This window comes from Hemiscyllium ocellatum, chromosome 6 (genome assembly GCF_020745735.1).
Source record: "Hemiscyllium ocellatum isolate sHemOce1 chromosome 6, sHemOce1.pat.X.cur, whole genome shotgun sequence".
Classification (NCBI taxonomy): domain Eukaryota; kingdom Metazoa; phylum Chordata; class Chondrichthyes; order Orectolobiformes; family Hemiscylliidae; genus Hemiscyllium; species Hemiscyllium ocellatum.
Genome location: NC_083406.1, coordinates 102,314,133 through 102,326,394, shown reverse-complemented (window position 1 = coordinate 102,326,394; position 12,262 = coordinate 102,314,133). Strand labels below are relative to the sequence as shown.

Here is a 12,262-nt window from a genome sequence, read left to right as displayed (position 1 = left end):
TACATCTCTGTGACTCTAAGTCTTTGAATTGTTGTAGCTCATAGTGCTGAGGCGTTCCTGTGGTTCAGTGGTAGTGTGCCTACCTCTGAGCCAGGAAACTCAGGTTGAAGTCCCATCTGCTCCAGAGATGTGTCATAATATCTCTGAACAGTTGATTAGGAAAATATCCAGCAAATGAAGCTGCTAAATTCAGTACAAGTGGGACCATCGGGGATATAGGATGAAGACATTATAACTGTATTTTGAGAGTTAAGCTGTGACTTTATTTTCTATTCAGCACTGAGAATACATAACAGAATTCCAGATCCTATACAGGACTGCCTCCTGGTACAATTCCACAAACCTGTCTGTTCAGCATTGAGCACTGGAGTTTGCATTTAAAGTTGTGGATCTGTTGTTTTTGTTCTTGTTTATTCGCTCATTTAGGCATTTCTGGCCGTGCCAACATTTTATTGCACAAGCCTAATTGCTGCGGAGAAGGCAATGCTGAACTGCCTTCTCGAACTGCTGCAGTCCTTAGACTGACACTGCAGTTAGGGAGAGAGTTTCAGGTTTTTGACATCTGTGCAGGCACAGTTTTATATTTCCAAATCTAGAAATTTGGGAGCTTGGAGGCGAAATGGCAGGTATTAACGTTCCTCTGCATGTGCTGTGCTGTGCTGTGCTTATTCCTCAAGGTGGTAGAGGTGGCAAGATGCTGGCAAAGGAACCTTACTACAGTACAAGTAAATAGAACACACTGACACACAGTTCTAGAAGGAGCAGTGGTGAAGGGAGTGAATGTTGAAAGTAGTTGATGGATTGCCAGGCAAGTGGACAATATTCTACCATACACCTAACTTGTAGATATGGATAGACTTTGGGGAGTCAGTTGGTGAGCACTTGTTGCAAGATTCCGAGCTTTGACTTATTCGTAGCCAGAGTATTTATATCTCTGATCTAGTTCAGTTTCTGGCCAATGGTGTGTCTCAGGATGTTGATAGTGGGGATTCAGAGATGGTAGTGACCTCGAACATCTGGGGTAATAGTTATATTCTATATTGTTGGAGATGATCATTGCCTGGAATTTATGTGGCGTAATTGGAGCTGATAAGTGACAAATAACAGATTGTGTGCAGGTCTTGCTGCACCTAGACCTGTACTGTTTCAATGTTTGTGGTCGCAGGAAAAGTGCTGAACATTGTTGTCATCTGCAAATATCCCCACTTCTGAGACAGTGAAGTGAGGCAGGGGAAGGCCATTGATGAAGGAGATATTAATGATTAAGCCTAGGACACCACGCTGAGGGACTTCTGCAGAGATGTCCTGAGACTATGATGTTTGTGCTCCAATAACCACAACCATCGTTCTTTCTGCTGCGTATGACTCCATGCTCAGTCAAATTCTGTGATAATTTACCTTGTGAACCTTATCTTGCCATTATGGACAATTTTCCACATTTCTGAGTGGATGCCAGTGTTACAGCTGTACTAGAACCGGTGGGTGAGGCTAGTTCTGCAGCAGACTTGCTGGACCATTGAATTGAATGAAGACTGACATCTGTGTTCCTGGGGACCTCAGGTGGAATGCAAAATGGATAGACACTTTTTTTTGACTAAAGCTGGATATGAATATTTCAACCTTATCTTGTACACTGATGTGCTGGGTTCTCCCATCATTGAAGATGGGTCTAATTGCAGAACCGTCTCCTATGAGCTGTTTAATTATTGAGGACTGTTTGCAACTATGGGTTGAGTGCAGAGCACAGATATGATCTATGAGTATTGGGCTTGCTTAGCCCTGTCTATTCTATTTGACAAGTAGACCGGTTTTATAGCTTCACTTGGTTGACATCTCACCATTAAAGGTGCCTAATGCTGCTCTTTGCATGCCCTCCTGCATTCTCCATTTGAATCAGGGTTAACCTCTCAGCTTGATGATCGTGATAGTTGACGGCCCATAGTTTTTTTTTATAGATATTTTTATTGGGAATTTAACATTTTGACAAATTTACAAAAATAAGCAGAATTTTCAAGCACAAACATTAATATAAAAATAGATCTTAAATATATAATCATCAAAATTCAACTAATCCACAATCATCCAGAGTGTATAGTTGAGTCGCTTACATCCTTCAAATAAGAGAAAATGTTCTCTAATACACTCATAACAGTATGATAAAAAGGAAGCTATTTCCAAACAATAAGAACAAAAAAAAAATTAAACATGTTTGAATGGAGATCTTCCCCCTTGTTCTCAGCGGGCCTTACTACCTTTCCAACGTTCCACCATATCCTCTCCCAAACAGTGTCCCACCCTCGACCCGGGCGCTCCTTAATAGGATTTAGATATAATACCGAGCTAGAGTTAACAGTGAGCGCCGCACCCCCACCCCTCCCCACCCATACCTGAGTATATCTAATAGCATCAATGCCACATACAAACACACATAACTATAAAATTACAACTCCAACAGATTATAGTTAAGTATAATAACATAGCAAGGAAGACAACCCCGCTCCCAGAGGCAAAAGTAAAGTAGAATAAAGTATCCATTTCTCCCCACAGAGTGTGGGAGAGGCAAGCCAACATAAATTGTCTCTTACGATTTATTTAACCGAGTCTAAAAGTTTCTTGGCCTCTTCCGATGATCTAAAATTATACTCGGATCCTTCGTGGGTAAAGCATAACGTCGCTGGGTAGCGTAAGGTGTATTGAATATCTAAGTCCCTTAAACATTTCTTCACCTCATCAAACGCCTTCCTTCTTCGTGCCAAAGCCGGGGAGAAGTCCTGAAATAACATAATCTTGGATCCTTCATGAATCATAGCTTTAGGATCCTTTCCAAGCTTTCTGGAGGCATCCAGGAGTATCTGCCTCTCCCTATAACTCTGCAGCCGGAACAGGACCGGGCGTGGGCGCTGGTTTGGGCCAGATCCGCGTACTGCGACCCGGTAGGCCCACTCCACCCTTGCCCGGTCAGTTTCAGCCCCCAGGTTTAAAAGCTGGGGCAGCCATCGCTCCAGAAATGCTGCTAACTGTCCTTTCCCTTCTTGTTCTTGAAGGCCCAGCAACCGAATATTCTTTCTCCGATTTCTGTTGTCAATATCATCCATGTAGATTTCAAAGGCCCTGACTCTCTGCTCCAGAGCTCGCACCTGTTCTGCAGCTGTTTGAGCTGCAGCCTCAGAGGTCGTGGCCTTTAGTTCCGCCCCCTCCACTCGGCCCTGTAATTCTCCAATAGTTTGACTCTGTTTCTGCAGCTTTTCTTCGAATGCATTCCATCTCTGTTGGGATTCTGCGATGAAATTGACGAGTGTCGATTCCAATCTAGCAATCATCTCTATAAGGCCTGTTTTTACATCAGCTGCAGCAGGAGGAGAGGAGGGTGGGGGAGGGGTCTTTGTTTTCTGAGAGCTGCGGGGTCCCTTTGATTTACTCATTATCCACTCAGTATTAGACTATTTAAATATAATATTCAGCAGCTAATTAAGATTAAAGAAATTTTTTGGGTGGTTTGGCAAGTGTGGTGGGGGCAGGAAACCCACTTTTCCCAGGTTTTGGGAAGGGCTCTGTAGACTCAGACTTGCTGAGTCGCCGCCATCTTGGATCTCCGACGGCCCATAGTTAACAGAAGTACGATCTATTATGTTGAAGGTGTTGTGATCTGAACATATAATATTGGAAATTCTGAATCAATAAATTGTTTATGAATATCGTTAAAATTGACATTTAACTGTTTCTGCAGGGACTTTTCCAAATATTACCCGTAATGCCATTGTGAACTGTACAGAGCTTGTTACCTACGATCTAATCAAGGATCTATTGATGAAGAATGGTCTGTTGAGTGGTAAGTGTTGGATGAGATTACCTACTGCTTACAGACTGGAACATTATCAATTCTAAAATGAGGTATAATTGAGGAATTTTCAAGTTTGAATTGAATACAGTTGACCTTCTCTAAGAAGTAATCCATTCACTTTATTAATCCAGGAAAAATACAATTGAGTAGTAGTTTTGACCATATTGTGTTTAACGTGTGTACTTGCCTTGAAATCTAATGTGATTTTTAGCCTGTGAAGGACTCAGTACAGTTACAAATGTATTCCTGCTGCCTGGTGTAAGCAGTTCCTAAATCTTGGATATAGCTTGTACTTCAAAGTGTTCACAAATCAGATAATCAGATTAGTGACTTATTAATGGTATTTTGTGGATAACGTGTTTTTTTTTTACCATAACTGGTCCTGTTATGTTACTTAAAAACAATTTTGGTAATTTAAACAATTGTTAGTGATTCCCTTAAATTATCAACGGATGAACTAAGGAAGATAAAAATTGTATCAAATGAAACAAAAGTCACAGCATGCTGTTGGGATTTAGTAGTAGGCCCAATGATTGGGAAAAGTTTATAAACAAATACGGGAATGACTTTTAAAAACAAAGAAGTTAGAATATGGGAGGAGCTATAAAGACAGATAGAGTTCTACAAGCATATGAGAAGGAAGTGAGTAGCTAAAGTAAATTAGGCCCCTAGAGGGTGAGACTAGGGAATTAATCATGAAAAACAAGCATTTGGAATTTGTCTCGACAGCAGAAGACAAAAACTGACCCCAAGAACATCCCATAGTTCTATCAGCTGTAGGAAAAGAATTGGGCCATTCAGCCCATTGGGTTAAGTCTACCATTCAATGAGATCATGCTACTCTTGAGAATCCTACACTCCACTGTTGCTTTTTTCCCCATAGCCCTTGTTAGAATCTAAATTGATGTGTTATTGATGGAGTTCTGGTTAGAGTGCCAAGCCTCTAAGAATTCTCATGCGTGTCTTTGTTTCGCCTTTCCTAGGACAGATTTAGAGTCCCACTACCTTCCCTTGAAAAAAAGAACTAGAAATGACATCACCCATCTTAAGAAACCAAGACCTATAAATAGAGAGGCAAGACATTATTTAAAAATCTGTTTATCTCAGCCTTGAATATACTTTAATGACCCAGCTTTGAGAGCCCTCTGTTGTAAAGAATTCCACAGGTTCACAGCTCTCTGAGAGAAGAAGTCCTCACCTTTTGTCTTTAATAGGCAGCCATTTTTCTCGCGTGCTGTCTTGGCACAGTAAGGACCTGGAAAGAGTTTGGCTCCTGTTCTATCAATAAAGCAAAACTCAGCCCAGTATTTCTTTCCTACGGAATGGCCACATCTAGATGGACAGATAGACGTTGTACATAATTCTTATCAGTAGAGAGTTCTGGGAAAATGCAAGTAATTGGGTGTGAGGAATATTGGAACAACCATGATCCTATTGAATGGCTGAGCAGGACGCCCTACTCCTGTTCTTATTTCTTATTGTCTTATGATTGAAATGTGCTTCTCTCCTTAAAGTCAAAAAGTGTGGTGCTGGAAAAGCACAGCTAGTCACTTTTATGCTCAAAACATCAACTCTCCTGCTCCTTGGATATTGCTGGACTAGCTGGGCTTTTTCAGTGCCACACTTTTTGACTCTGATCTCCAGCATCTGCAGTCCTCACTTTCTCCTAATCTCCTCAAAGGCCTATTTAGTTGTAGTAACCAAAGGAACATTACCTTTAAAACCTATATCTAATAATAATTAACTACCTAAAACTGGAGATGGTGACTTTTTATGAAGTAGGAGATGGTCAGTGATGTTATTGCATTTAAAGTGCTTTGTGTAATACCCTGTGGGCTACACCAGGAATTCTTATCAATAAATAATCTGATTTTTGATAAGATTTGTAGCTCAGGTTGATGATAGGTATGTAGGTTAACTTGCTGAGCTGGAAGGTTTGTTTTCAGATGTTTCATCACCATACTAGGTAACATCAGTGAGAGTCTTCGGTGAAGCACTGGTGGTATATCCCACCTCTCTATTTATAGGTCTTAGTTCTTAAGGTGGGTGATGTCATTTCTGGTTCTTTTTTTCAAGGGGAGATAGTGGGAATCTAAATCTGTCCTAGGACAGGCAAAACAAAGACATGCATGAGAATTCTTAGAGGCTTGGCACTCTAACCAGAACTCCATCAATAACACATCAATTTAGATCCTATCTACCTCCCCTTGGGGAAACAGAAAAACTGGAAATGACATCACCCACCTCAAGAAGCCAAGACCTATAAATAGAGGCAGGACAAACCACCAGCGCTTCACCAGAGGCTCTCACTGATGTTACCTAGTATGGTGACGAAACGTCTGAAGACAAACCTTCAAACTCAGCGAGCTAACTTACATGCGAATAATCTGTTCAAGAGGAAATGCTGAAACCTATATGGGATTTTATGGGACCATCAAAGTTCTGTCTTTGCAAAATAAACCCAATATACAATCCTTTTCTCAGTTTCTTAGAACTACTTCTGCTTCTATTTAATAGGCCCTAAAACAATGGGAGAATGTTCCCACTAAAATCACTTTGTCTAAAATTTATTGTTAAACTGAATATCTTCACTGCAGATAACCTTCCATGCCATTTCTCCTCTGCTATTGGTGCTGGATTCTGCACAACTGTTATTGCTTCGCCTGTCGATGTAGTGAAGACAAGATACATGAACTCTGCCCCTGGCCAGTACAGAAGTGCATTCAACTGTGCAGTAACCATGTTTACAAAGGAGGGTCTTACAGCCTTCTATAAAGGGTAGGAAATCATCATTAATGTCTGTAATTTAGTGAAGGAAAATGCTGGCTTTGGGTTTCAATAATTAGTGGATGTTGCTACTTTAATTCTATAATTGATACTGTAATTCAGGGTGGTATGTATTAGCAAAAGGAGGGCTGAATCTCAGTAATTGAAAGCAAAAATAAGGAAGCTGTTTAGTAGATTACAATCAACACTGAGACGAGTGGAGAGTTAGAGAGGATTTTGATAAAGGTTGGGGCATCTCCTTGATGTTATTGATTAATTCCACCATTTTAATTATATACTGATTTAAAATTAAGCTGCTTTCTACTTATGTGATTTTTCATAAGTTTAAGGTCTGAGCTTAATTCCAGTTGTTGGCATCCAGAATAATCATCATAAAACCCTAAGGGGAGGTTTGCATAAAATATAGTTTCTATATCCAATCTGAACACAATTAGTGTAGCAAATATGTTTTGAATGTATACCCATGCATGTTCGTACTACCAGCTAAATCTAATTATTTCATTCTAGGTTTATGCCATCATTTCTACGTCTGGGGTCCTGGAACATAGTGATGTTCGTTACATATGAACAGCTGAAACGAGCTTTGATGTTAGCCAGGCTTTCTTAAGAATCTTCTCTGTAAACAAAAATAATGTGTAATTTTAGCTGCTGAGTTTGCACAACTTGTATACCAATAGTGACTTTTCAGTTCCTCCTACCTCTTTCTTTAGAAGTTTGCATATTTACTCCAAATAGACCTTGGGAACAGTTTCAGGCTTTAAATTGCATTGTTCCATTGTGCTATATGATATTTAAATTCTTTACTACTGATTTTCATATCTATCTTTTGAAACAATGTATCCTGTTGTCCAGAAGGGCCACAGCAGATTTGTTTTACCATGGATCCATGTGAAGTAATTGTTTGCACAACAATGTTTCTACCTTTCCCACCCGTCCCAACACTCCCAACAAATTTGACACAACTGTCAGCTGGAAACAGCCACCCTTAATTTTGTGCCTTTGCGCCTAGAAATCTATTGGTGATTGGAACATATCACTGTGTGGAAGTGCCATGCAGGTAGAACCTCCATTTTGATTTGGAGTGATGGTTGATTTTATTACTCTCTCTTAATTGTACTGTTGCTGTTCTATTTAAAATAAAACATTCATTTTAAAAAAAACTGTCTCATTGTGTTACATCTATAAAGACATTCTTATTTTGTGAAGAATAATTTGTACAGCCTATTATACAGATGATTTTTATAGCTGGATTTGCACTTGAGAATTGTTTTAAGCCTGTGTTTATTCATTCATAGGATGTGGGTAATGGTGCCAGCAAAAGCATTTATTGTCTGTTCCTAGTTGCCCTTGAGGATGTTGGTTAGCAGCTGCTTTGAGCCATTGTAGTTCATTGTGGTGTAGGTAGAACCACAATGCTATTAGGGATGGAGTTCTGGGAATTTGATAATGACACTGGATGAATGGCAATATATTTCTAAGTCAGAATGGTGAGTTGCTTAGAGGGGAACTTAGGTGATAGTGTTCCCATGTATCTGCTGCTCTGTTCTTTCTAGATAGTGGTAGAAGGTGCTAAGGAGCTTGAGCAAATTTCTGCAGTGCACCTTGTCGAAGGTGCATACTGATGATCAGCACTCTCTCTCTTTTAAGATGTTAGGGTCCATGCTTGTTGACTGGCTTGGTGATGCTTTGGCTTTCGGTCCCAGAAGCCAATATCTTGCATGGATCATGGAAGTCCACATGGTGGAGAGAGAAAGTGTCTATGGTGAAGAGAATGAATGCTTGAGAATGTGGTGCCAATCAAGCAGATGTTGTTTCATCCTGGATGGTGTCAAGTTTCTTGAGTGTTTATTGGAGCTGCACTCATTCAAGCATTTGGAAAGTGGTCCATTACACATTTGACTTGTGCCATATAGATGGTGGACAGGCTTTGGGGAGTCAGAAAAGGAGTTACTCACTGTAGAATTGCTAGCCCCTGACTTGCCGTTGTAGCTATGGCTAGTCCAGTCCAGTTCAGTATTAACCCCCAGGATGCTGAAGGTGGGTTTCGGTGATCACATTGCTATTGGATGCCAAGGGGTAATGGTTAGATACTCTTTTATTGGCAATGGTCATTAGCTGGCAATTGTGTGGTGCAAATGTTGCTTGCCACTTTTTCAGCACAAACCTGGACATTATCCTGATCTTGCTTCATTTATAAGTAGGATGTTGTGCAATCATCAGTCAAATATCCCCACTTCTAACGTTATGCTGAAGGGAAGATGGTTAGCCTTAGGATACTATTTTCAGGAACTCATGTAGAGTTGTTCTGGAGCTGAGATGTTTGACCTCCAAAAAGCACAACCATTTTCCTTTGTGCCAGTTGATATTCCACCAGCAGAGTTTTCTCCCAGATTCCCATGGATTCTAGTTTTATTACAGCCGTTCTAGTGTCACATTTTGTGAAATGCTGCATTGAGCAGTCTCTTCACTCTCCTCCTGAATTCAGCTCTTCTAGCCGCGTTTGAACTGAGGCTCTAATGATGTCAGGAGGTAGCCATCTGGATGAAGAATTAGTTGTCAAAGGTGAAAACTTTATGGTTGAGGATGAAACAGATGAGTTGTAAGATGGTGCTTTGAGAGGAAAGGAGCAGCACTCTGAAAGCTAGTACTTCCAAATAAACCTGTTGGACTATAACCTGGTGTTGTGATTTTTAACTGAGCTCAGGAGCTGAGTGGTCCTGGCAGAACCCAAACTGAGCATGACTGAGCAGATTACCAAACAAAATGCTGCTGGATCACACTTCATTACACCTTCCATCACTTTACTGATAATTAAGAGTAGACTGATGGGGTGGTGTGGGAAAAGATTTGTCCACGATAGGTCCAAAAAAAAGCAAAATTGATTAAACTGTACTTTTTAAAGGTGAACTGCTTTCTTAACCACTGTGATCAGTGGTATTGTAGGGACATCTAAATGCCATTAGGGAGGGAATCTGAGGATTTAACACAGCAACAAAGAGTGATCATGATGGTTCCAAGCTAGGATGATGCATTGTTTTGGAGCAAAACTTGCACTGGTGGTGTTTCTAAACATTCACAACCCTTGTCATCCTAGGTAGTAGAAGTTATGGATTTGGAAGGTACTATCTGAGGAGTTTTAGTGAATTATTGCAGGGTATCATAGATTCTTCATTGGTGCAATTTGTGCATTAGTGAGGAGGGGAGTGAATGTTTCAAAGTGTTGGATGTGCTGTAGACCTCAATGACTTTGGCCCATTGGTTTTGACCAGCACACACTTAAACACCTAGCTGTTTGATTCCCATTTTATATGGATTTCTGCTTCTACCATGCTTTGAGGCATTGAGTTCCAGATACCCGGCACCCTCTGGAGCATCTTTCAAGATTCTATAGACTCCAGTTTTATATTAGTTAAGAAACTTTGTAATTGGTTAACCGAACACAATCCAGGTCATTTATAAGAAAAGCAATGATCCTCAGACCATGCAAGGAGATTCCACTGCATGTTTCACTCCAATCAAAAAATAATAATTTCACGAATACAATCAGTAGCATCCATTTGTGGAGTACTTTATTTTAAAAAGGTATCCCCGGATGTTGCACAGATGCATGTACAGGCAAAAACTGGTGCTGAGCAAACAAAGGCTATAATCTTAGGTTGAGTGACCAGTAGCTTGGTTAAAGATTAGATTAGATTACTTACAGTGTGGAAACAGGCCTTTCGGCCCAACAAGTCCACACCGACCCGCCGAAGCGCAACCCACCCACACCCCTACATTTACCCCTTACCTAACACTATGGGCAATTTAGCATAGCCAATTCACCTGACCCACACATCTTTGGACTGTGGAGGAAACCGGAGCACCCAGAGGAAACCCACGCAGACACTGGGAGAATGTGCAAACTCCACACAGTCCGTCGCCTGAGGCGGGAATTGAACCCAGGTCCCTGGCGCTGTGAGGCAGCAGTGCTAACCACTGTGCCACCATGCCGAGTGACTTCGAAGAGATTTAGAGCAGGTATTCTTGAAAATGAAGATTAAATGTTTGAAGCCCTTCCAAAGGGTCAGGTAGAGTATGGAAGAAGCCAGATGTATATGGAAAGCTTCGGGGACAGATGTAAATTGGAAAGTTGAAGCAGGTTTCAGACATAAGAAGAGTGACACCTTAGATTCCCCACCCCAGGGAAGAGACTTTGTCTATTTACCCTATCCATGCCCCTCATAAATTTATAAACCTCTATAAGGTCACCCCTCGGCCTCCGATGCTCCAGGGAAAACAGTCCCAGCCTATTCAATCTCTCCCCATAGCTCAAATCCTTAAACCCTGGCAACATCCTTGTAAATCTTTTCTGACCCCTTGCAAGTTTCACAACATCCTTCCAATAGGAAGGAGACCAGAATTGCATACAATACTCCAAAAGTGACCTAACTAATGTCCTGTACAGCCGCAACATGACTTCCCAACTCCTGGACTCAATGTACTGACCAATAAAGGAAAGCATACCAAACAACTTCTTCACTATCCTATCTACCTGCAACTCCACTTTCAAGGAGCTATGAACCTGCATGCCAAGGTCTCTTTGTTCAGCAACACTGCCTAGGACCTTACCATTAAGTGTATAGGTCCTGCTAAAATTTGCTTTCCCAAAATGCAGCACCTCGCATTTACCTAAATTAAACTCCAACTGCCACTTCTCAACCCATTGGCTAATCTAATCAAGGTCCTGTTGTAATCCGAGGTAACCTTCTTTGCTGTCCACCACACCTCCAATTTTGGTGTCACCTGCAAACTTACTAATTCTTCTGCTCACATCCAAATCATTTATATAAATGATGAAAAGTAGTGGACCCATCACCGATCCTTATAGTTCCAAGTCCGAATGATCTGTGTCTTAGAGGAGAAGTTGTAGGTGTTGATGCTGTCTTGCATCTTGTCCTTACAGATGGTAAAGGTGACTAGTTTGGAAGACATTAAAAAAGGAGCTTGCTGGATTGCTAAAAGTATCATAGAAATGTGTGTTGTGCACTGCCATTATATGGTATGGTGACAGCGAATGTTTTGGGTGGTGACTGGAGTCTCAGTCAAATGGACTGCTTTGTGGTTGGTGTTGAACTTCTTCAGCATTGCAGCTACACTAATCCAGCTAAGGCTATTGCTGAACAAGGCCACCTGATAGCACTGTAGATGATCTTTGCCATAATTTCTCTGATGTTAGAGAATAGATAGGTTGGGCAGTAATTGGCTAGGAAGGTTTTGTCTGCTTTTTCGAGGACAGAGCACGCCTGGACAATTACCAACATTATTGAGTAGATACAAGTGTTGTAGCTGGGCTGGAACAGCTTGGTTAAGGCAATGGGCACAGGTCTTCAGCACTGATGCCAAAATGTTGTGAGGGGTCATAGTATTCAGCGTTATCAGTATTTTCGTGATATTATGTGGAGTGAATTGAATTGGCTGAAGTCTTGCATATGTGATTCTGGAGACCTCAGGAGGCTGAAATGGGTAAGCCACATGGCACTTCTGGCAGAAGATTGTTGCAAATGCTGCAGTCTTATCTTTTGCACTGAAATGCTGCCTCTTCCATTATTTAGGACAGGAATATTTCAATGAGTTGTTTACTTATCTACTGCCAAT

At 41.0% G+C, this 12,262-nt stretch overlaps 1 protein-coding gene across 1 annotated transcript in view; it reads left to right on the top strand.

The window, feature by feature from the left end:
- The window catches only part of ucp2 (uncoupling protein 2), a 33,433-nt gene extending 25,659 nt beyond the window's left edge, over positions 1-7,774 (top strand). Inside the window, exons 6-8 of the mRNA XM_060826209.1 lie at positions 3,728-3,829; positions 6,439-6,619; positions 7,136-7,774. Of these exons, the coding sequence (XP_060682192.1) occupies positions 3,728-3,829; positions 6,439-6,619; positions 7,136-7,235 (383 nt within the window). The 3' untranslated portion in view covers positions 7,236-7,774. The remainder of the gene's footprint in view (positions 1-3,727; positions 3,830-6,438; positions 6,620-7,135) is intronic.
- Positions 7,775-12,262: the final 4,488 nt, after the last annotated feature.